Here is a 26,253-nt window from a genome sequence, read left to right on the forward strand (position 1 = left end):
GCTAAATTCACAAAGTTTCCACAAAGTACTGTGGAAAAGCAGAGTTCTCTTGATTGAGGGTTTTCTCAGTGCACTTCCCCTTAACATTTTCTCAGTCATGGTTTTGGGATACTCAGCTGCTTTGCTGGAGTAGTACTTTACCTTGCTCTCCTTGCTTCTTAATACTTCTGTCTCTATTAATTTTCTTTAGTCTCACTTTGAAGTCCTTCAGCTCTCTTGCATTGCTTTCCCTGGTTCTTCTCCTTGCCTTCTCTCCTTCAAAATACTATCTGCTGCAGCCAGGTTCATTAGAGCCCTGATCCAGTGGACTGTCAGGGGGTGTGTCAGCTAACTGTAGTAGTTTCTTGTGCTAAGCTCTCTGCAACTCCACACCTTTCTTTTTTCTCTCTTCTTTCTCTCACTTAAGTCTCCTATTTGTGTTATTTTTCCTTCAGACACTCTACTCCATCTTTGTCTGTCCTTTTCTAATTCTTGAGCCTTTACTGTCTGGTTGACTGTTAATTCTCTTCCTTCTCTTTTTTGGTATTCCCTGTCTAGCCCTGTGTGCCTAAAATATAAAGGGAGGACTAAATTGTCTTATTTAGTGTTTTTATTGATCCACAACAATGTTGTAAAAAAAAGCTAAACAATTATAGCTAAGATTCTTAGCTGATTTTAATAGCATATTACAATTATAGTTGATATAAATGTGCATAATCAACTCCGTCAGCCTTGATGTCAACACCGTACGACGAAATATCTGAAGGATTTGACATTGAATGGAGCTGACAAAATTACATTAGTTTTTCTCCCACGTTCTCTACAGAGCCTATTATAAAAAGGTCTTTTCGAACTACTGAAATACAGTTTTACATTTATTTTTTAATCCAAAAGACAATGGAGTTGACGCCTTAGGGTTGTGACATGGCCATTTGAAAAATTGTGTTAAATGTATAAAAAAATAAAAAACCTACCAGACCATGAGATGTCACACACAACGAAACCAGGAAGTCAAAAGGGGGCCCTTGGTTATCTGCCCATTTTTATGGGAGACAGATATTTACAGAAAAAACATTTTTATCAAATATGGCTAAATATGAACATGTGCATGTCACTTCTATCAGTCGGTGTAGGTATTTCATTGTTTCAAGAGATTTTTATAGGTTTTTTGTCATTTTGCAATTGTGAACCGCGGTCTAGGAAGGGGCATTTTAGCTTCTCCCTGATTATGAAATAAAAAAAATACCCCATAAAGTAGGACAAAGCAACATAGATGCATACAAAAGCATCGAAATATTAATTTAAAACAATTTAGAACATTTATTTTTCAGCCATTTTAGTAGACTTTATTGGTAGTTCAGGTGGGTAGCTGCATCAGCATGCGTAGGCTGCAAAGGAACAAGGAATAGGTTTATTCCATGCTGAAAAAAAGAAGAAAACGTTTCGGCCTTGGAGCCTTCTTCAGGTGTGAGAAAGACAAGGCAATAAACAAAGGTAAAGTAGCGGGAGAAGAAAGGCTGGGAGAAAGGAGGAGAGAGAGGTGGGAGCAGGGGACAGAAAGAGAAGCCAATCAAGAGGTGTGAAGTCAGAACAGGTGAAGAGAGGTGTGAAATAAAACTTCCAATGAATGGAGAAAATTTAGAAGAAAATTAGTCTGTCATTAAGAGAAGGGTGTGATCCTAGCTGCAGGATAATTTTGGTTTCTGTAATCTTTCTGATGTATGAGTTCAGAAAACTGTCTTTGAGAACACAGACGGAGAGATTAGAGTGGTCATGGCCGTCGGACATGTTTTGCCCAAATTCTCAAGAATGCCTGGAATAACCTCATTCACATTTCATTGGACTTAAATTATTTGTTAAATGATCTACTTTTATACACCTGTGTCACAGAAAGAGGCATTCTTTCCGAGAGCTTAAAAAATGACCAGGGAAGAGCAAATGAGAAATCCCTTTGTTTCAAATGGTCCTATGCATGCAACTGAAGAAAAAAACACTATATAAAAATCCACCATGAGTATATTCACCCTACAATCGTGTATTTTTAAAATAATTTTACACATAATGAAGCAATGATAATTCTGAAGCCTGCAGGGACTACACAAGTTCACCAATCCATTTTGAGGCAGTTAATCACAATTTTCATAAATTTCAACTCCACTCACTCAGAAAACTGACCAAATATTCACTCAACATTTCCTGTTTTTTTTTCTTCAGTGTCAACTGTTCACTGCATGTTATTACTGATCTTGGTACATTATGGTCGCCTATAAAGAGTCTAGCAAGTCCAAAAGAAAACTGTTTTGATACACATGGATATAATACAAGCTCTAAAAAATGCAGAACAAGTAACAACATGGTAGGTGAATGTGTTGTTTCCTAACTGGGTGACACAGCAAACTGAAATATCCATTTACACAAGTCTGATGCAGTTTTCTCTGTGCAGCAATTATGATACTTTATTTGCACAATCTTTTTTTCCCCAAAGATGTTTATTAAGCAGATTGTTTTCTTTATGACCGTGATGAACCACCACAGGAAAACGTCAACCACACACGATGACCACTTGAAGTGTAAAAAGGCGTTTCATTTATCCTAATACTTCAATCCAGTGTTACAAATATGTAGATGAGCTTTGGGAGGATCATGAAATAGGGCATATTTTTACATCTATACAATTGTTCTTGTTTAGTGGTTGTTTAGAGCTCTACTGTGTTCCAACTTCTGAAATCCCAGGAATTAAATAAATTCTAAAGCGAAAATCCATTTAAACAAAATAAATTAGCATATCGGCTGCATGCTTGTCTTCATCTTGTCTCCAGTCTTCACTGGCAATACCAGCGCAAAACTGCTCATTACATCCATTGACCTAAGTAATCCACTAGCAGAGATGCAGGCTGCCTTCAATGAGCCACAGAAGACTTCGTGGGCAGATATTGTCCACTGCTGTGTCTAAGCCTAAGAACTTTAATCTGCACGTCACATTCGGACAAATTTCTCATCTGTCCTTTATCAAAGAAAGTTACCACATTTGGTGTAGCTCATGCTCATGCAAAAACAGCAGCTGTTTGTCAGTCTTTTCTGCTAGAATGTCCTGTGATTAATACTTTCAGACTGACCCAAACTTAAAAAAATGGCCTGCTTAGGAATTATCCAATGTAGCTGAAATGCCCATTTCTGCAGTTGCCACAATATCTCACAAGTGATGCTTCTATACCTGCAGATACCTCACCCTCTGACAATTCAATAATAGCACTAAATAATGATCATTAAATCTCTCACAACATGGCATTTTATGCATTGCAGCTCCAAACTCAGACCAGTTCCTCTGCATGTTGGCTTTGTCAAAAGATGCACTGGTAGAAGTGTCGATTACATGTTGGTGGTTTTTCATTCTGTACAGAGGAAAACATCACAGGGGCAATCTCCAAAAAGCAATCTCCACATACAGTTGGGAACCCAAAGTGGAATCTCGGTAGAATACATTTCATTATCCTTACAACGTGAAGATATATAACAGCATACATAATGCCACAGACAAGTCTCTATTGGTTTATTCAGCCAAAATAAATTCAGATAATTTACCAGTAATTACCTAAGGTTTCAGAAAAGGATAAGTTCATTTCTCAGTGTCACCTGACAATATGCACTGTGATCAGGACATGCACGTTACTGGGCGGACAACACAACAGTTACACATGTAAGGCAACACACAATAAGCCACAGCTATAAGCAGTTATAGCTTAATTTATCATTACTAAACTCTTTAACAAAAAGTGTCCATTTCAGTACATAAAATCAAGTTATCTTATAAAAAAAATAAAGTAGACCTCTTTCTCCTTCCCTTATAATGTACACGCCTGCAAAACAATTTCAAGAGGTCTAAAGTCTTAGCTTAAGCCAATCTATTAATTTCATTTAATATTCATCAGTCTTAAACATAAAATGAACCTTTAAATGTTCAAATGTTCTTTTTATATGTATATGCTTTGATTTGGATTAAGTTACTTGACTTAACCATTGGATGTTTTTTCTTCTTTTAGTATCGTTAATAGTTTTTACAGTTCCATTCTCATGAGGTAAATGGAATTTAATACCAGGCCTGTCGACTCTGTTGCTGTGACAGCGGGGGGGTCAAGCAGGCCTCGGCCTATAAGGGACAGCAGCCTGCCCAGTGCAGTCTTGCCTTGTCTGCACCGGTTCCACTTCAGACAGAAAGGCTGGGTTTAATTATGCAAACGGTTAAGTGCAGAAGCAGCTCCTATGCTAAGACTCCGGTTTTTAACATGGCACCGTTAACCCATTCTTTCCCTCCCTTCAGCGATTCTCTGGGTCTCACTCTGTAAGCCTCCACTTTAAAGTCTGGCCCGTTGAAAGAACACCTGTGAATGAGGAAAGAGAATTGAAAGACATTAGTCCTCCTGTCTCCTGCAGCTCCACCTCCTCTACACGTTGCTGGTCATTGATGTATTACAGATGCCTTTTCATGGTGCACTCTCAAAATGCTTAATAAAGGTTAAAATAAGATGTTGGTATCTAGCAAAAAAATGCACCATGATTCTTTTAAAACGTTGGTACAATATGGTAAGGATATGGAACATTCTCAATATATTATTTGGCACTGTATCTGCTTCTGAGGTCAGAACAAGAATTCGAATTATTGACAATAAATACAAGCTATATCGTTTTTCACTATTTTCTGGGCGGGTCACCAAGAACCCTGCCACAAAGAATATATTACATGTGGTGCAAACATTTTACCAAACAAGGCCTTGATTGTTCTCTTTCAAAAACACACCCATCATGGACAATTCTGTTGTCTTATCAGAACTACCAAGGTCTAACAGAAAGCACTAAAGGAGGAAGAACCAGAATATTTAGCTTTAATAATTCAACAGCTGTGGACTCAATCTCAGGGCATCTGTCTGAATTGTACGCTAGAGAATTAACTCTGAAGAGCCTGAGTTTGGAAGAGCACATCACTCACAGTGGGTTTATTTTGTCCATTTTCCTAAAACAAATGGGGTAATTACCTTTACATAATTCTTAAACACTTTCGAATCAGTCTGTTGAAGCACTTGACAAAATTCCTAGAAGGAAAGAATAAGATATTAGAGCTGCAGACATCTTAATGCATAAGAAAAAGAATGCAATTTGAGAGAAGCAAAAATCCTTATTTCCTGTAATTGTATCACTAGTATTATATTTGCTACATGCTTCATGCTCAAAAATGAATGTACATTAATTTAAAGATATTCTGTAAGACAGTGTAAAAAGGTTGTCTAGACTGGGAAGTTCCAGTTTTGGAAACGTAGCTAATTCTTGTAGACTAGCAGAAAGCAAGTCGGAGGTGGGAGTTTTTAATCATGCACTCCCTAACGCGTTGTGTTTGAAACAAACCGGTGATGAGCAGTGCAGGCTAACAGCTCCAAGGTTGAGTTCAACTCCACACTTGGAATTCTAGTCAAAATGTGTCCTCTTGTGGGGCTTTTCCATGTGCTCTCATATCCTCCCAATTTCCAACAACATGCCTTTAGCTGGCTCTTTGACACTGTTGTTTTCCCAAATTGCTCTGTGATAGACTGGACTCAGATGAATCGGGTGTGCATTCTGGGATTCTGGGAGAATCATCCACTCCCTCACGTGGATAAACCACTACTGTTCGTGATTAGCTGAACCTGGATAGCTTGTTCTTGCTGTTTACACTACAGGCTTGCTTAGTTCACAAAACACATATGACCATGGATGAAAGCCCTGCATTCCTTTTATATCATGGACTAAGCTTGTGTGACAAGATGTTTAACCACATCTGCAAACTGCCTGCTGACAACGGTGAACAATAACTGCTGATACACTCACTGGATGTAACTAGGATTTGTTTTCTAAATTAAACAAAATGCGATGCTTATTTCACATTCATTAGTACATAGAAAACATATATGAAAAGGTAACATTGTTAACAAGATCATTACCTGTATGATCTCAGGGGCTACTTGTAGTGAAGGGAGATATTCTTGCTGTAGATACTGAATAAATTCTGGTCCCTGTAAATTAAAAATAATAAAGTTTGTACAGCACTTTACTTGCCAAAGCCACAAAGCACTTCACATGTAAAAGAGGACCCACTTCATCCACCACTGAAGTGTCCCACCTGGGTGACACATGGCTGCAGCGTCTCTACAGCAGGGGTGGAGAAGCGAGAGACTGTTTCACCAATTAAATTAAGAGGGAAATTTTAAAAAGCCAAACTGTACAAAAGAATTTAGCCAGACAGTTGGGGTTAACACCCCTACTTTTATGAACAGTGAAATTAGATATTTATACTAATAATCAGTAATAACTCATCCAGAAGAAGGGAACTCAAAAATCCCACTATTCTCTATATTGGAAATTTGTTTGTTTAGAAATTGCGATCTAGAGGGAAGAACAGCACATAGCGTTCCATCTACACCACTTATAGAAGCAGCCCAGAGGTCTCCTATCCCTGTACTGAGCAGGCCCAGCCTTGATTAGCTTCTCTAATGTGACTGAATCAGGCTGAAAGCTGGTAATGCTGGTATTTCATTTGTTTACATAAAATATATAAACAAATAGCTTCTTTCATTAAAGACCGGAGTTGAAGATTATGTCCAATTCCATGAGGGAAACAAGTCACTTGACAATTCCTTGACAGAATTTTAAACAATACCAAGTCTCCAACTAAACTCACAGAAAATGAATCTTACCCTTTTGAGATGAATCATTTTCAGTGTCAAAGCACATTCTGACAAAGCCTGAAAGCAAATATAAAATGTTTAAGTTCACATTTCAATAGATTGTTTATAAATCGCTGTTCAATTGCTTATGTCACTATAAATGTTTGTTTAGAAGAGAGATATTCTTAAATATGCATTTAGAAGATGAAGATTGCTATACACAGTATATAACAGTATTTCTGACATTTGAGTTTCAAACGAGGCAGAAGCTAGCACACAGGTATGAGTGCCCGAGAGAACTACTGAACATACCAAAACGGTTTGCGCGTCGGACAGATCGAAGGTTGGCTTCATCGGTGCCAGGAAGCACGCAGGAACAATGTGCTTGTAGATGAAATCCACGAATCCCACCAACCCATCCTTCCCTCCTGTCGATGACAAAAACAAAAATCCAATCGGCATTATTAGTTACACTTTTTAACTCAGGCAACAGCAGGGTTACTCTTCTGCAGCTTGAAATGATTATACCTGTTATAACTTCCAAAACCTATCACGCTTAAAGCAGAATAGATTACGAATCTCTCATTTAAAATAGACTTCAGCTTTTAAGCTTTTTCCCCCCTCAGAATCTCTTACAGATGCAATATAAATAACCCTGACCCATAATGGTATGGTAACTACCCATCTGATGCAAAAACAATGGTTTCTATAGGGATGTCACAGTCATGCAGGCCTACTAAGAGCTTAATAAGGTACTCTTACTAAAAAAAACTAATTTTATGTACAAGGGATTGGTTCTGTTCTTTTCTGAGCTTTGTGATCCTTCCTATTTGTTTTCACTGTTGACCGTTTTTTTCTCAAATGTAAAATTCAACATAAATATCCCAGCCTGAAAAAGCACAACTTGCCCCAAAGCTCCACCAGCTTCGACAAGATGACGAAGCAGGTTTTCTGCGCAACGGGGTCCGGGAAGTCCACTGCTCCTTGAATGATGGTGAACAGGACGCGCTCGATGTTTTCAGCTCCTGTGAAGAACAGAGAGAGATGAAACAGAGTGCTGAGCTTTCAAGAAACATGCTGTGCAGGAGAGAGTGGAAAGCCGGACAAACCCAAACCTTCAATTTGGTAAAATCATTTATGGCAAAATTCTATGGAACACTTGGATTCTATGGATATTGTTATTTGTCTGAAGGTCTGGGAACAATAACAATGGGTGGGACAGATATTCTGTCACACATTCAACGTGATAGTGTGTTTAATTGTCCTGTGGAATGTGTGGAATAATAACTGGAATATGTTATTTATGCAGCTCTGCATCAGTCTTTGAAATGGGCCAAAAAGTCTGTTTAAGTACATAAGTAGGAACTAACTAGGTAAAAAGCTTGCTCCTCACAAGGTTGGTAGAGAAGAAGGGATCAACTTCAAAAAACAGAATGAAAACCACCTGAGCCTGAAACAAGCCCACCTGTCACGTACATCATGAGGCTATAGCTTATAAAAAGGGATAGAAAACTTCAGCAGCTTTTCTGGAGGCAGACCCAGGGCGCCGCTGAATATATCTGAATGTGCGCAGCTCTGTCTCCCGCTCCTCAGTTGAAGAAGAGGGAGCAGCTTCAGCATCTCAAGTTTCCGGTCTGGGAGAAGCCACGTGCAGCTCGCAGAGACATCGCCGTTCTTCTCCTTACCCTGGTTCCCCATGACCTCGTTCATCCCGCAGCTGGCAATCGTCTGTATGAAGGCGAAGTAGCTCCTCCTCAGCATCTGCTTCTCCATAGCGGCCGTCTGGTCGTTCTCCTCGGCCGGCCGAGCCAGCACCTCGAATATCGCCTGGACGAGGGGCATGAACACCTGCTGCAGGAACGGGGAAACCTGCGCCTGGGAGAAGAACGAGCGTGGTTCTCACTATGAAACCCAGGCTGCAGCCTCACTGAGGCAAGAGCATTTTCTTTGAGAAAACAATGCTTCTCCACGGAGAGGCTTTAAAGATATTTTAAAGATACGAGTGGCCAGCCAGCTGAAGTGACGAAAGCGACGAAAAAGATTCACCTCCCCTAATCCGCTAGTCACCACCAGAGGGCCCCCCAGATGAGAAACTCCGCTCTGCCACTCTTCCCCGACAGCTCTCATCATTAATACCTGCTCTTTTAATTGGGAGCACTGTATCAAAGTCGCATGCGGCTCCTCGGGCGTTCATGCCAGAACCACGTCACGAGATGTCAGCTCAGCCGCACCCATTTAATCCTTTACACAGCCTCAACGTTTGCCCTAAAAACCTTCAAAAACACCTACTATGGAGCAACTTCACATCAGATCTCTATCTCTGCCCATTAGACTTAAGGCCAGTGAAAAGCACAGCCTGGAGTGCAATTTCACAAGACGTGGTTTTTGCTGTGCCAAACGCAAGTCGTGCATTTACCACATCTGATGTGGTAGTTGGAGATACAGTCTTGTCTGTGTTTTGACCGCACTTCAGTTCCTTTGCTTTCCAGCTGATCTAAGTTGAGAGCCCTGTGTCCTTCATTTCTTGTCATCAGTTGAACCACGTCTAATCGAGGCATTTATCTATAATTGGAATGCTCCCATCGCTTTCCAGCTCTCTATTAACAACAGAGAAAGGAACGGTAGTGTCTAAAGTGATACGGACCACAATTTCTCTGACTGGGTCCATGTTGAGCTGTGAACTGCGAGCGGGTCGCTAGAGGCAGCTCCAGCTGCATTGTGGCGGGACACGGCCCGTACCTTGAACTTGGCGGTGATCTGGTTGATGAGCGGGATGAACTCCTGGAGGTCCTTGGCCTCGCAGTCTTTGAGCATGTGCTCGGAGGCCGTGGGGATGAAAGGCAGCACCTCCTCCTCCAGGCAGATGATCATCCTGTGCAGGAAGGTGCGGACCCCGCCGCGCAGCACCTCTTTCTGCACGGGGCAGCTGAGCACCGGCACGAAGGTCTGCAGACACTCGCGGTACACCTCCGAGCAGCCACACTGCTTCACCGTCTGCTTGTTGCTGAAGGCCTTGCTGGTCCGGCTGCAACGGCAGGTTTGCAAAGCTGGGGTTTTCTTCCACTTGGAATCGCCAGATCTTTCAAGTGTTACCCTGCCCCCCACACCTTTTATTAGTTTGTTTATATGCTTACTGGAGTGTGTTTAGGATGGTGTGTGAATGTGTGGGTTGGATTCTGTCTATTACCAGCTTTTTTTATATTTGTATTGTATGTCTTTAATTGAACAAACTCAGTGAACCAAATTCCATGGAACTAGTTATGGCAACAAAGTACTGGAAGGTCTATCCATATGGAGAGTAAGAGAAACTGCAGGCAGGCTTCTTCTACATGTGTATATTTTGACACACAGCAACCTCCACAACAGTGCCCGACTGGACAGTTATCAGGACTGGAGGAGCTCGGCATCTCTCTTTGACCTCACTGCTGGCCTGCAGGTGCCCTGCAGCAGTTGCCGTTACGTTGAGAGACTCTTGGCTGGCTAACACCCATCCGTTCCCTGCACTGGTCTAGCAGCTGTGATCTGCCACCACAGGAGTTCAGGTCCAACTGCATGACTGCGGTCTGGGCCATAAAGATCAATCTGTACTATGAGTATTGATAAACTAGTCAGAGGCCCAAAAAAAAGGGTTATTTTTATGTGAACACAGGAATTTCTACTCTACGTGAACCTTTGATTTTGCTAAAATTGCAGCAACGTACTCGCTCTACTTGAATATTTCTCTCCTTAGGATAAAGGCAGTTTTACGAACAAGTGAAGAAATAATCTGGATGTTAAATGAATATCCGGAAACAAAAATTCCACATTTGTGCCCGCAGTAGTATTCAACGACACGGTGTCCATACCTGGCAAAACCCACTGCGTGGTTCAAACAGTCTGCCAGGGCTGCTTGCCTCTCCTCATTCTCTTGCTCCATCAGCAGCTTCTCCAGCAGGATTTTGAATTTCTCCATCAGTGGGGTCAACAGGTTCTTCATCAACACCTGCTTGCGCTCAGCTGGGTATTCGCTGTTCACAATCAGCACCCCTGCTGCCTCAAAGATGAACAGCTGGTCATCGCTGGTCAGTAATGCCTGGAAGCCATTCTCCTGGAAAAACAAAAATGGTCGATTGCTGAAATCAGTCTTCAGAATATGTCAGGAGACTCATCTGAGAGTATCGCCATCTGCCTAATAATTATTTAATAGGATGTCCATCCTTTTTAGCACAATGACCACTGAGGATATTGCTTTCCTCTCACACTTTATTTTCTAAGTTTTCTTTCCTCCTTCCTTGAGATTGATTAGCAGGAGATTAGGAGAAAATGAGCTCATACAGTGTGCAAATGTGGCACCTCTGTGTGTATTGTACGTAATACTAGTTCTCATAAAAATAATACATCAAGTTATCCTGACTTGATGAACTTACTTGCTTATCTTAAAATGTGCATTTTCAGGAAAATTAAGCAATACCGGCAGAGGCACTGTAGGCTAGTGGGCAAAGAGGTGTTCAGACCAGACCAGCTTTACAGAGCCTTTGCCGTTTGTGCACCCAGCAAATGCAGAGACATCCTGCCCTTTGGAACTTAGCTCAAAACAAGTTTTTTGCTGAAATGCCCAAAACGAAGTAACTCATCTTGCCTGATCCACTACAGGCAACACAGCAAGAAAAGGGCAAATACTTACAGGGGGAGAGAGTTCCAAGAGGTCTTGCATCCTATTTAAGATGTCCTCAATAAAGGCATTCATATGCTTGCTAAAGGAAGATATTTAACCATGTTAGTCGTTTAATGAGAAGTGAAAGATTCAGTATGCACATTCTGAAACTGAACGCCAAACCAAAATGTCATGTTTTGAGGGATTTTACCATTTATTTCCTTTTCAGCAGTGGGAAGCAAATTAACTAACTTCAGAAAAAACAGTAGCTACAAATCAAATGAATAAGGATGGATGTAGATGAATTAAATGTGCATCAGTTTTGGTTTGTTGTTTATACAGTTATTAAACTCGGAGGTTTAAGTGCTGTGGACATTGTGTTCTATGTTTTAATCAATTTTGTTTATAAATATGACGGATATTATGCTGACAGGCCCAAAACTGCTTTCTTTCATTGCCTTCTGTCAACACTGTTACTTGGACTGTCAGCCTGTGTCTCGGCATGTCAGTTCTTGAGCGTTGCGCACTACACGTACTTCAGAGACTTCACATATCTGGAGAAGAGATAGGACACCCTGCTTCTCACTTTGGGGCTGCTGTGCCTCAAGCCTCGATGGTCTAAAAACGCCATCTGAGAGGAAAGAGCAAGAAAAAGCAAGTCAACCTTCTATCATTGGTGGGGAAAAGTGTGTACCTTGTCAGAATAAAAAAAAAAACAATTTTCAAGAGAATGAACTGCTTACTGCAGCACATTGCAACTCAAGATAATTCGAAACCGTTTACTTGCTCCTGTGCAATCCATACTCTGAAGAGAGACTGTTTAACACTCGGTATGTCAGAGGTGATTTACAACATTGTAGCTGCTCCTGCTTTCTTCACAATCCCTTTTCAGGGAAACAAAATTAGCTACGGTATGAAACCACACACCATTACAATGAACTTCTAACAGATTTACACCATTTTGTTCTTGAGAGGGCTTAACGGATTCTCGCTCTTCAATGTGGCAATGTGGTAAACTGAAAAACAAACCTTCAGTGTTGAGGCGACACGAGCGACTCACCAATACGTTTGGAATGTGCTGGGGTTCCACGGTGAAAAACTTGTCATAGCGCACCACCGTTTCGAAGAATTCCAGCGTCACAGAAGTGTGCTGGTATTCACTTACTCCACACGTGACAAGCTAGAACAAAGCAGGACAGAACAAGCAGTGACAGTGGGAAATGGTAAATGGGAAAATTCAGCAGAATTTTAATCCATGCCAGCAAATACACAAAGCAAAAGCCGTTTTGAGGCTTACCGTTCTCATCATGTCCTGCAATGCACTGGCTTTCGCAACGTCGCCGGAGAAGTGTGCACCATGGGAGGCAGGCAGGGCCTCCCCCAACATATACAGCAGCCGTATGGCCACCTCCACTTCCATGAAAGGGGTGCCTTGCCAGCTCCTGCGAGACAACACCGAACACTGTGCTGGGTCAGGGCATTCAGGATTCGGAATAGTGACCGCCACATTACAGTAACTGCTGTGTTATCTGGCTATTACAATCCCTTCTTCAATGACCACTGGACATCCCGGGACATGGTCTGGTAATATTCGATATCTCTAAATCCTTGTAGTTTTGGATTCGCTGAGTGGCAGCTCTCTAGCCAGATGCATTGTGGTTTTTCTGAGTAGCTTTATTACTGCTACAAAACATATCCATTCACTCAAAAAGACAAAGAAGGGAGGAAATGTACCGTATTCAATCAAAGCAATAAAATGAATGTAACAAGCGAAAAGCAGAGTGAGAGTGTAATAGATTCACTGTGACAAATATTCTGGGATTAGGTAAACATTCTTCCCCAAATTTACAAATCTAATCCTAGAATTCCCACACCTGCCAGAATCAAACAACTCCCAGTCGTACTAGCAAAGGGGGGAGGGAACTCGGTTGAACTGGCAGCCCAGTATAAAGAACAGTGAGGCTGTCTCTCAATAATGCTCCATATGTTTGTATGTAAATGTATAATGACGTGTCTATATTGTAAATGTTGGCAGATCTTATGTTAATTGTATATGCTTTAGCAGCACTAATTTATTCATTGGTCATGCCAATAAAGCTTCTTGAATTGAAAGTGAGAGAATTCAGTGTGGGAACTTCAACCTTTTTCAATGCGCAGAAGACCGAGTTGTTGAAATTTGCTATGGCTTTAGACACCAGTGAGTCAGCTGACAAAAGACAAAATTAGAACTGGGAACTGGATATAGTGCGGTGTGAGTAGTTTTCACAAAAACATTCCAAAGGAGGTACACTTCTGGAGCAAAGCTGAATTAAAGTATTGTACTGGATAGGTTTTCCATGAACGGGTGTACACCTTGACTTGACTAAGCATCCCATTTCAGCGATCTTACAGAACGTACTGCATCGTAGTGTTGAAGACTCGCCGGACAGCCTCGAGAAGCAGCTCAGGCGACACCTGGGCCAGTCTGTCCAGCAGCAGTTTCAGCTGCTTCCTGTACTCCACAAACATTGCCTCGTCTTCCCCCTGAAGGCCCACACAGAGAGGGACAGCATAACATCAGCCCCGTCTTTCACAGGAAAATATCCGCAAGGGCAAGGAACAGAGCCTATCACAAACTCTTAAAAGGAACTAAGAAGCAGTATCTTATGTACAATATGTTCATGGGAACTTCATGTTTTAACATCTCAGAGATTAAACGTTGAATTCATATCACTACTCATTGCTAAACTCAAAATAAATTTGCGCTTTCAAAGCACAACCTACATTTTTCAAAATATTTTCCTAAAAAACATCTAAACACCCTGGAGCTCTTTAAACCCAACACAATTATCCCTATATCTCAGCACCGTATTATTTAAAATCAAAATAGGAATACAATTTTGAAAAACAAAATTAAACAGGCCTTTCAACAGTTCTGCACTCAGGGAACTCATTAACCAGTAATAAACCATTAGTATATTCAACTGACCTCTGCCCCTTTTCCTACACTAAGAGTAGGAGTGCGTCACCACAGGACAGAAGACTATGAAGCACTGTCTGAGCCCATCTCCACCCTTTACACAACATAATCACACAGTCAAGTGACAGTGTTCTAAATCTACCACAAGCTCCAGCACTGGTGTAAAGTGTAAATTTACTGAGAAAGAATCAGTGACATACAGCTCTGATGTCACTATGCACTACTCCGATAGAAAGGAACCATTTGACAGCCTACTACTGTGCGAATTACAATGTTCCCTAACTCACTTGGGACTTTGTAGAGTTCTAAGAATTTTATTCAAATATATAATTCGCAAGCAGAACTGTATGCTTATCCCAATTCATCTGCCATGCTCCCCCCCCTCCATTAAATTCGTAAGAGTAACCTGTAATGTACTGGACAATGTTTCAAGTTGATTAAAGCAAGGCTCTTGTTGGATTATCTAAAGTATCTCGTGTTTCCAACCTGGTTAGGCTCACAAGGTGGAGTTTGTTTTGAAGAGCACCAAGGCAACAGTCCATAAAGGAAAATATTTAGAATACAAATAGAAAACACTCAAATTTAAAAACATGGCTAAGTAGGTTACCTCATTTTCAAAATTATATTCATCATCATAGGTCAGTTTCTTCATGACAGCAAGCATGATAGCCTGTTGAAATAATTATACTTGTGAAAAATGCATCCAAAAGATTTCAACTGCTAAAACACAATACTCGACATGTTAAGAAATCCCTAACAAGCAAACCTCAAAGAGAATCATTTAGTATTTTCTAGCTTACACCTATTTTATTCACTCCAATTTCAAAAACACTTAATATTCTAACTTTACAGCTATGCTTTAGAATACAGAGGTTTGAAAGTAAGAAATCTGTTGAAGTGCAGACAATGTATTAACAATGCAGGACAGTACAATGAATTCCCTCTATAATTAGACACACCTTACCTCAACACTGGCTTTCTGCTGGTCTGTCAGAAGTGGTAGCTACATCAAGAAGAAAAGAAATTAATAGAAGTAATCAAATTTAGGTCACACAACAGTGTTAGTTCAATTACTGCCCATGGTTCAGTTATACAAATTTTACTGAAAACATGAATCTAAGAAGAAAATGCGCTAAATGTTTAATATACAGATAATTACAGATAACACTAATTGTCTTTTTATTTTTAATTAAACATTTTAGATCAAATTATACTGAAGGGAGTACTTCACAAGAAGGTTTTCATGTATTTAGAAAATTCACAGTCTAGAAAATTTTGCTCATAGACAGCTCTTGTATTGCTATTATTTCTAACATTTTTAGCCAAAGCGACTCCACTGTGAAGATGTATAATGAATCCACAGGAAGGCATAATTATTACTAGCATGAAAAAGTCATCTAAGCACACCCTTTTTCATTCTTATGAAAGAAAGAATTTCCATCAAAAGTGTTAGAAATATGGCATGCAAGTACTTAGTAACATAACTAATAGTTTTGTAAACTTTTTTGCCAAACGAAATCAAATGAATGGAAAAGATAAGATTTTTATTGTCCTCTGAGGGAAATTTTTTTATGGACACTCAAAGGTCAAATCTCTCCCCTGTAATCTTCCTCATCAGTACCATTTTAAAAACAGTCCATTTGCTGAATAAACTGTGAGAAAATGCGATCGAATTTTGACGTTTGCTCTGTCAGTTGCAGTAATGTAACTGTAACCCAGAGGTTCTCGAACTGCCCACCTGTTTCAAAATGTGCAGGTAGTCGTAACAGAAACCCACAATGTTGGAGGAGATGTCATCGTCTTCGTGAATGAGTAACTGCAGCATCAGGGGAAACTTGGCCTCCAAGGCTTGGAGGGTGTCCTGGGCGTTCTTTATGTCTCCGGTTTTCACAAGCTTCGTCCAGCTAACAATAAGTGACTGCCCCATTCCATTGACCAGTTTGGAGAATTTGGCCAAAAAGTCCACGTCTTCCTCCTGCAAAAGGTCAAACTCTAAAGAGCTGCGTTTTTGACCTCTGTTTTTATTTCACTCCAGCGTGGTTCACATGTGGCACAGCCAAAGATGTTACTTCTCTGCAAAAAAAGCTGTCAGCGACGCAGTGACCACTTGCGTGGCCCACAGATGAACATCTCACCGACTCACTTTTTTCCTGCCAAAACAAGTGCAGGTTAACATCCCTAGCGGTACCCCAGAGGCCAGCTCAGAGTGAAAGTTATGTGAAAAACAATATCTTGAATAGAGCACCAGTCGCAAATGCGAACCTTGGTCGGTGGTAACTGTAAGTTACATTGTAATATGATCGTAATACAAAATCTTGACTCACACAAACACTGATCACTCTTTATCAGTAAAGTGCCATTTACACCAAACTGCTAAAGAAGTTAAATGTTCAATTGTATGTTTTAAATGAATCACTGTACAGTCAAGCTGACGACTAGCAGATTTAGTGGGGCCATACAAATTATCCCCAATTTAGCAGACAAGTCAGGGTGCAACTTTAAACACAAAATATTATTTTTTGCTACATTCCATCAAAAATGAGCGTATGCTGAGAAAATGTTTGACATGTTAATTGAACAGTCTTGATTAGTTTTTTAGTCACATTACTTGGTCCTTCCCACTTAGGTTCAATATGATCAAATATTAAAACTGCCTCTAAGGGTACAATGATGAAGTCCTGGTTTGCCTGACTCCTTTTGTGTCCCAGCATGACAAAAAAAAAAACTTTTACACTTGGAACCAAACTCAACATTAACTCCCAAGACCATCATTTCTTTCCTGTGTAGAATTAAAACACAAAGGGCGGGACAGTCACTGACTGCATTATGAAAAGAACGACCTCGTACTTGTTCAATATTGAAGAAGCCAGCTGACTGAAGAACTTGACAGAGAGATTCCACCAGCTTGGTCTTGTCAACAGGGTCCATGCCCTTATTGACTATCTCAAACAGACAGTCGCAGGCCTCCTCTCGAAGCACCTCCACTGACATATGGCCCAGCAGCATGTTCACAAACCTGCAATTCAAAGACACAGGCTTCAAGAGGCCTTCCTGGACATGGTCTCATAATCAGATTCTAAAGAGATATACAGTAATACCTTGCTTAGCGCTGGGGAGGTATTGCGAAGAAAGGAGTTAGAGTAGGAATAGGCTGTAATAGAGGCAATTCTAGCACAGGCTCAATGAAGATGTATCCCAAGGAGCACTACTGCTTACATATAAGCGATTTTTCAGGGCTTCACTGTTGTTGTGGAAACAGTATTGCTGATATTGCTATAATGGTGACCTGCATCACTGTCACTGCTCAACAGCAACAGGAACCCATGAAATATCCAGTTCTTCAGGTGATGTGATTAAACAAGAAGAAAATACACAAGGAATCTCCTGGTGTCATTCTCGATGGGAAAAAATTAGGTAGGCCTTGTCAGGCCTTTGCACAGCAAGCAACAAAAATGTTCGCAAAAAGCATACAAACGCAGGAAGGAGTGGCATCCATACCTGTCATTGGCAATGAGGCTGAGGTCTATCCATGAAACGTAAGCACCAACTACTTCCAGGCACTGGCAGGTCAGCTCGGAGTTAGTGTGCTGATATGTCTGCAGGATCTGGAACCATGACTCCACCAGGTTGGGAATGCACTGCTCCCTCATGGTGTCTTTAATAAGAGTGTTTCTGCGGGTCTCCTGCAAAGAACTCAGAATAAACTCATCTTCCCCAAAGAACTGTTCTTCAGAGAATTATCCAAAGTGTTCACTACACTTATTAGTCAAGGCAAATATGCTGAAATCCTCCATTCAGTTTCACTAAGAGTGTTATATATCAGAATTAAAGAGTTGTCTAGAGTAATTCCATATCCATAAATGATCTGAGGAATAAACTGAAGTCCTACGTGGGAAATGGGATGCAGACATTAACCAGCACGAAAGGGAAAGAACCCCAGGCCGTTGTTTTAGAATAAATAATTGCATAACCTTGCAAGTCCTTTAAAATGTTACCTCGGGAGTATGAGCAATATCTCTGTCCACTACTTCCTCGTCGATCGCCATTAGCATCCTCAGGTACAAGTCCAGCCCCCGAGGGTTCAGGCCCACAACCGTGAGGATGTCAAAGAAGAACTTGGGCCACTTGGTGAGATACTCCGTCACAAACATCAGGGCAAACACCTGGGCGGCCTTGTTGCGGATGAAGACCTTTTCAGGCTGGGCGTTTATGAGCTAGAAAAAAAGTTTCCAGAGCAGACAGGAGTTTATGATGGATTACCAACACTAGGAAGTAAACACATGGCGCGTCAGGAGAGACTGAATAGTCAACAACTCACAAGGTTTGGTTAGAAAAAAAAAAATCGACACTCTTCAGTTTGAACACATGCTGTTGAATAAACAAAGAAAAAGACCCTTGAAACGTACGGCAGAGAGCCTTAGCGACCCCGTGGGACACTGCCAGCGGCCATGCCTGGGGACATGAGTGTACAAACTGGGTCAGTGGAGCTCCCTGGGGCTGAGGAATACACCAGGCTTCATTTCTCCACAACAACCCAGTTAGCAGCACCTCCTGAGGCCCAGGGAGTTGACTCTGGTCTCCCAGGTATTACAGAGCTTTATCTCAGCCAACCCCCAATATAGTAATTTTTGAATTTTGCGAGCACAAAAACATTTTTGTACTTTTTACCACACAAAAGGGTTGCAGATTCCTTCACTTATAAGGAAAAGGTATTTAAGCTCTAGCAACAGATAATCTTTTAACCACTTTGCTTATATTTTTTCTTATTTGGTATAGAAAAATCTATTTATAAGTTAGGTATTTATCAGTCACTATGCCCTGGCAAAGTTTTCCTAAAAATCAAAGCTTCCTGTTCTTTGTAACAGAGAAAAACAAATGGGAAAATAAGGAGTAGTCATTATTTCAAGTTATCAAAATTTCAATCTACCACAGATCTGTGCAAAGACACAAGACAACTTACCTGGGACTGTAGCCATTTCACTAGGGTTTCTCTAATAAGCTGATGCTGTGCAGCGCTAAGGACAGCATATCTAGAAATAAAAAAACACCAACCGTTAATTGACAGTCCTTTATTTCATAAAATCACTTTCATACAATCATGAAAATGTTTAAAAAAAGGCATTATCAAACAAATAACTTCAGAAACCTTCATCAGAAATGGAATAAGAATTGACTTATTTACAAAACACTGATTTATGCACCACATTCAAAGCTTTGAAACATATCTAATGCTAAAAAGTTGGCTCACAAATGTAGCTGAAGTTTTTTCACAAATATCTAAATTACTTGACATATATCAATAGCAAGTAACAAAGATGACGAAGCAGTCTAAAATTTTTCACGTGCAAACTAAGCCCAATTTGTACATAAAATGGAATTTCACACTTGCTTAATGTCACTTAAAGGTATACAGATATAGCTTATTACACTGTGTAAATATGGAAAACGGAACAGTCAGAAGCATAGCATATTGGAAAAAACAGGATTAGGGAAACAGACCTCAAGACACAAAGAAATCAACATCAACATGTGCGTTATTGCACTGATAAAACCAGGCTTTTGACAACCTTAAAATTAATGTGTCACCTTCCCAACAAAACACTGAAAATTTACTAAATAAAGTGATGTTTATTTCATTGCCTGCTGTCTGTGGTCTATAAAAACTGTAAATAAAATTAAGACGGCTCAAGCTGTGTTATGATAGCATCTTTAAAAACTGGCAGCCTGATTTCATCAGATCTCAGAAGCTCAGAAGCTAAGCAGGGCTGAGCCTCGCCAGTACTGGGATGGGAGGTCTGCCTGCAAGGAAAACCAGGTTGCTGCTGTAAATGGGGTTGGTGGACCAGTAGGTGGCACTCTTGCTTCGAGACCAGAATTTGCAAACCAATGCCCCATTATGGTGACCAGGGATACTGTTCTGCAAGAGGTGCTCTCCTTCAGATGAGATGTTAAACCAAAATCATGACTGACATCACAACGATATACTTGGTCTTTAAAAGAGTCTGTAGAGCAGTGTGTAAGACTAGGGGTGTTAATCCCAGCACCCTGGATAAATTTCAGCCTGGACTTCCACAATCTCATCTCAATTGTCCACCTTAATTCAACTGGTGAAGCGTTTTCTCACTCTTCCACCAGGATGCTGGAGCATAAGGCAGGAGCTTCGCTTCAGTCAGATGAAGTTGGATCCCACTTATATTTGTTGGGGAGCTGGAGCCTATTCAGGCAGGAACAGGCGCAAGGCAGGATACACCCTGGATACGATACCAGTCCACCACAGGCCAGAGAGGCACAGACAGAGACCAGCAGGCACTCACAATGGGGCCATTTAACCCACCAGTATGCTTTTGGACTGTGGAAGGAAGCCAGAGCACGTGAAGGAAACTCACGCAAAGATAGGGAGACCTTACAAAGTCCTTACAGATGGCACCCCAGGTCTGGAACTGAACCCAAGGCTGCAGTATTGTAATGCTAACCACTGCATCACCATGTCTCCCCACTTGAAATCAATTTGGATGAAAAGTGCCACGTAAATCAACTAAATGTTCTTATATCCACTACACTGAAGTGATACCAGCAACACGCTTAATTAGCCTTGTTTTTTTCTCAACCAGAATCTAAGAAGGAAAATGTGCAAGATGTTTGAATTAAGTTTTTGGATAAACATCTGTCCACTTTTCTCCATTGATGTGAAACAAATTATATTTAATGTCCTGTTAACACAAACATTTCTTAAAACCACCAAGAAAAAAAAAACAGGTCAAATTTTGTGATCCTACCTGAACTTGATCTGATGTTCCAGCACTTGAAAACAGAAGAACTTCACGTGGTCATCGCTGAGGGGGAAAAAAAAAAGAACAGCACATTAAAGTAGGATTTGGTACAATGGAAAAACATGTCTCACTCTTACAAGAACTTCCACACAGTTGAAACTACAAGAAAGGCATCAAAGTTCAAAAAGAAGGAGGATGACATGAAAGCAAAGGCATGAAAACCTGAATTTCAGCTGAAGGAAAGGATCAAGTCCTATATAATTTGATACATTTTTAAGCCAAACACATAGAAGACAATTCCATACAAAAGAAAGAAACAAGCGTAATGCCTGAGAAGATAGTTGAGGCAGGAGGACAGGCAATACTGCAGAGTAAACATTAGGGCTCTGGACTCAGAATTCGCAGGCCGTGGGTTCAAATCCTGGGCACTGCTGTTGTATGCTTGACCAAGACACTTCATTCATATAGCTGCAGTGAAATTCCCAGTTGTGCAAAGCAAGGAAAACCTAAGCATGTAATCACAAAAAATTAATAATAAGGATTTAGGGATTGGAGGCCCCACAAAATAACCAAAAGCCCCAATTCATCACTGAAGATGTGTGTACTATAGCGGCTCTGCAACTCTCATCCACAACTCACAACCATCAACTCCAACAAGAGTTATGCCGATGACGTATCGCACGGAACAAAAGGAATTGAAATTCCTTTGAAAATTCCTTGGAATTGAAAGCGCTGGACAGCTGTCAGCATGTTTTGGATTAATTTGTCACTTAGCAATTAGAAAAATTACAATCTGCTGTTAACTCTGTACAAAAGGGCAGAGCAGTTTATCTCATAACGTACCTGTAAATCCCTTTGGCTAAGGCCTCGGCACACACCTGCCAAGCATCTTGAGACTGTTTCAGCTGTTCAAAATAAGCCGAGGCCTGGAAGAGAGTCAGTCAATCACCAAACTGCGTGGAGCGGCTGGTTCAGCTCTCGTCTATGTACATTACCTGAGTTAACAACTATCACCTTACAAGAGCCTAGGTGTCTTTTCAAAGGTTTCGATTCTTCCTTCCTATTTATGAGTCACAAGCTCATGTGACTTCACATTCTAGGAAATCTTTACCGTGAACAAGGTATCACAAATAATCACAGGGTAATCACACTGCTTAAACACACACAAACACAACATGAAAAACAATTAGTAATGACTATTCTTTTAAAAATAAACGTCAAGATTAGTAAAGCAAAGACAAGAGTAAAAGGATGTGTCCACTACAACACACTGGCCCTGCAATTGCAGCCTAATCAAGAACAGTGCATGAGAAAAGATGTCTTTAGTTTTTATTTAAAAAAAAATTTCATTACCCAAGCAAAAAGCTAGAGTTTAAAGGGGATCATGCAGTCCTGAATGAATATTATCTGGCAGTCTGTGTTACTGAATATTCAGCTAATTAGGACAAAAATCAGCCTAGCCTGGAGTTCACTGTATGAAATTAAATTTGTACCATGTCACTCAGAGTGCAGATCAGAGTCATTACGTTCTTTCACTTCATTAGTTTTAAACCAATGATTCGCAGCTCTGATACTGGGCAACTGTGTGGCCTTGGTATTTGTTCCAACTATACTCTTTACTTAAGACTAATTGGCTTCTTTACTTTTAACGACTTGCTTGACTGGGGCTTTTCCACACAATTCTGCTGCTGACTTCATGGCTTCGGTTGGGGAAATCCATCTTTATTTGCTGAACCACTTCAGAAGCCACCACTATTAATATTGATTTTATTTGGACACTGCAAGACTTTGGGTATCACTGAAGCACTCTAAATTAAGATTTAGATTGAAATTCTGAAGCCACTGGGAAATTCTGCAGACTGTAGATAATGGAAAATGGACAGAAGGCCCAAATGTTGCTGCTGTTAACAGGTGCAACAAGAAAACAACATGGCCATTAACATGCAATCACACCTGCTTAATTTATACAAAAACAAATATTTGATTTTAATCATTTAATTTTTCAGTATACTGTCAGCTCCTAATGAATTATTTTGCAAAGTTATCTTCCTTTACTCACATTCTAAAAAACGTGTTTTGCCAATACAATGAACACTAACTTTTTTTGCAGAATCATAGTACACAAGTATTCTAGCCTGGGTACTTTCCTTACCCTCTGTCTATAGCTGGCATCTGCATTTGCGTTCAGCCCCAAAAGAGCTTGCTCATCCATTATAGCGACAGATCTACTGGGTACCTATTTTCCACTTTAGGTTTGCTCCCTTCTCCCCGCATGTGGGACACACACATCTGCGAACAAAAGGCACACGAGCATGAAAGATGGTATTTGCATGAATAGTGACACAGCTTACCTCAGCAGAAACGCACAGTGACAAGAAGGGTAGTGGACACACTGCAAGAGCTACCAGCTTTAAAATATTAAAGGTTTTCTCTCCAAACCACACAGGGACCTGTGTATCTGATCACTAAACCTTAATTTAACAAATTCATTATAAATGCAGCAAAGGAAACATCTTCACAATTAAGCTATTAGTCCAAAATATTCAGCATTTAAATTCACACTTTATAAAATACTGTTCAAGTCCACAGAGATCTCTGCTACATACCATGGAATAGTAAAAAAAAACATTGGGATTTTTTTAAACAACATTGTGTCAGATTAGAAATGACATATTTTGCATGCTGAACTACCTGATAACATGATTTAATACTTATCTATGTTACTGCATGTATGTTACAAATAAAACAGCAAGAGAATTGAATTTTAATGCTACTTGTTTTAAATGTTATTTAAAATACAAGAGCATCCAAACGTTCTATATATTCAGCCTCATACAGTGGCATTCAAACAGGGTGCCGGGAATGTATGGGTCTTCAAAGACTGTTCTTGGGGTCCCCAGAAAAAGATGTGAGGTTTTCACCATATTTCAACTGTGAAAATTAAACCATCCTGTCACGCAATGTAACTGGCAATATCTACTCTCCGGAAGTTTTTAAACTAACATTTTACAATACAGTTCATCAACGTATTATTTCAACAATTACAAACTTCTATCTAATTCTGGCTAAACTGGATGCCCTTTTTAAAAAGGTATTTCTGAAAACGGCTGAAAAGTCCTAGTTCAATAAATAAGCAAACTTTCTGCTTTTCTGGAGTAATTCATAGTTCTACAAACACGTTTCCGAGCATATGAACATGTGATACACATTGCTAACCTAGTTAAAAATCAAGCTCTTTCAGACCTAAGCTCTCATGAAACAAACAATTCGATTACATATGTTTCACAGGCAATCACAAATTGATCCTGGTGGCACACAGGTACTTTGTTGCTTGTTTAACTAACAATCTCTACGGTATTTGACCAAATACAAGTATCGCCACTCCTCGCAACTTTTCATATGATGAGGTTGTGATGTAAACGACTCTTAAAAGCAATTTAGATGAACATGTCGCATGCGCTCTTAGTTTTTTTATTAAACAAAATGTTAGATCCCGTGATGAAACTACACATTGTATTTAACAACGTGAACTGCGAACTGTCTCATCCAGCACAGCCCAGTCCCATCGGCTCTGGTCTCCCGCACGGCAAGTACATCAGCACGCCTATCCTGTGCCAGTGCAGGAAAGGGGGAAAAAACACTGAAGCAAAGTTTTAAAGGCGGCCTTACGCTCCTAGAGCGGTTACAAATGAATCAAAACGGAAACCATAAATTACCTTTCTGATGGTTTTATTTCATCGTCCCTTTTTATTGACTCCAAGCAAGCTGAATCCGTAACAATCTGGGCTTTACACGGTGAGCACTGTGAACGGCGTTGAATGGTTTTGTGCTGCGTGTCGGCTCAATGCGGACGGAAATCAGAGACGCAAACCTTGCTCTGGGTCACGACCACAGGAAGAGATTCCTTCTCGCTGCTGGTGCATGTTGTTGAAAGGCAGGCGCAATACCGGGGACTAGAGCCTCGAGACGTTGAAAGCATTTTTTTTGCGTATTACTTGTCTCTTCCTACAAATGTATTTTTAAACAGCCCCGTTATTGGTTGAGACACATTGTATTGAAGGGCGCGGCTAACCGCGCGGCTACATTTATGTCTGTTTGGGAAAAAAACAATATTAAACTATCGAAGTGCAGTATATGATTTATCACTACATTTTAAAATGTTAACCGATCAAAAATAAAATCCCCTGAGTAGATAAAACTCCTGGTTTCACTATGAGTTATCATCAAGAGCGTTGGGTGCAAGTAGATTAAAAGTCACAACATTACTGTAATCAGTTTCTTAAATGTCAATAAAGGTTATATTGGGGGATTTTCTGATTCTAGCCTAAGGGGTATCTGTTTGGAGTTAGCAGGTTTGTCACTGTAATAGTGTGAGGTTATGAATGGCTCACAGGTTTCCTCCCTTAGGAACCACCACACGCTGATAAGGCCTGACTATAATAATATAAGCAGTAACTCTTCCAGTGACTCGATGGACTGCTGTCTCACTGGATGTTGGAGCAGTTGTGTTTTGCACTATATACTTGCAGTAAAGGCTAAGGGATAAGTGCTTTGTTGAAAATAGATGTTTAACTAACCCCTCACTGAACCAACTAACAATGTGCTTCGTTGGAACTTTTGCAGGTGTTTGTTTTCTACTTGAGGTTTGGATATCTTCAGTTATGAAGCACAAAAGCAAGTTCTCATTTAGGAATTCAGAACAAAGCGTTAACAAATATAAACCTATTATTAAGATTATTTGCGTTCATGTATTTGAGTGCTCAGGTGGAATAAAAACCAATAGGGGAGTATATTAAGGGGGAGTTATGGGTTATTGTGTGTAGGACAGCAGTGTGGAGTAGCATTTAGTACTCCAGATTAGAAGGTTATGGGTTTATTCCAGGTGACACACTGTTGTTGTACCCTTGAGTGAAATAATCCACTTAAATGTGTATCAATGGGTGCTCTCCAGGTTGTCACTGTAAATTAATTTTGTTTGCAATTGCTCTGTCTTGTTAAATAAAAGCTTTTAAAACGATATTCACAATGATACTAATATGACTTACCATGTTTATATCAGATAACAGACTATAATAAAAAAACAGAATTATTAAATATCAGAAAAGACAAGAAATAACATGTGGTTTAATTTAAGCAGCGTTGAACAGAATGTCCACCAGACAGGGAAGAGGTGTTTCCAGCCTGCTGGCACAAGTGCATCTTATTTCCAATGCAGTTTTG

At 40.3% G+C, this 26,253-nt stretch overlaps 1 protein-coding gene across 1 annotated transcript; it reads right to left on the reverse strand.

The window, feature by feature from the left end:
* Positions 1-3,514: 3,514 nt before the first annotated feature.
* xpot (exportin, tRNA (nuclear export receptor for tRNAs)) lies at positions 3,515-24,924 on the reverse strand. Its single transcript, XM_006633638.3, has 25 exons — positions 24,750-24,924; positions 23,186-23,322; positions 21,877-21,959; positions 21,040-21,096; positions 19,224-19,293; positions 18,259-18,477; positions 17,762-17,946; positions 17,111-17,279; positions 16,002-16,238; positions 15,228-15,266; positions 14,871-14,933; positions 13,703-13,827; positions 12,602-12,746; positions 12,365-12,484; positions 11,841-11,935; positions 11,335-11,404; positions 10,517-10,758; positions 9,411-9,696; positions 8,357-8,546; positions 7,580-7,696; positions 6,984-7,099; positions 6,702-6,749; positions 5,949-6,020; positions 5,010-5,066; positions 3,515-4,358 (listed from the first exon to the last, which is right to left on the reverse strand). Exons 2-25 carry the CDS (start codon positions 23,243-23,245, stop codon positions 4,332-4,334), a joined length of 2,892 nt encoding a protein of 963 aa, XP_006633701.1. The 5' UTR covers positions 23,246-23,322; positions 24,750-24,924; the 3' UTR covers positions 3,515-4,331.
* Between the last annotated feature and the right edge of the window lie 1,329 nt (positions 24,925-26,253).

This window comes from Lepisosteus oculatus, chromosome 7 (genome assembly GCF_040954835.1).
Source record: "Lepisosteus oculatus isolate fLepOcu1 chromosome 7, fLepOcu1.hap2, whole genome shotgun sequence".
NCBI classification, from domain to species: Eukaryota; Metazoa; Chordata; class Actinopteri; order Semionotiformes; family Lepisosteidae; genus Lepisosteus; species Lepisosteus oculatus.

Coding starts and splice junctions, on each gene's coding strand:
- xpot (XM_006633638.3), bottom strand. CDS start 23,245: ATGGATGAGCAAGCTCTTTTGGGGCTGAACGCAAATGCAGATGCCAGC. Junction 17,947..18,258: donor ATATTGCTCATACTCCCGAG/GTAACATTTTAA, acceptor AGTTCTTTGCAG/GAGACCCGCAGAAACACTCT. Junction 9,697..10,516: donor CACGCAGTGGGTTTTGCCAG/GTATGGACACCG, acceptor CTGCCGTTGCAG/CCGGACCAGCAAGGCCTTCA.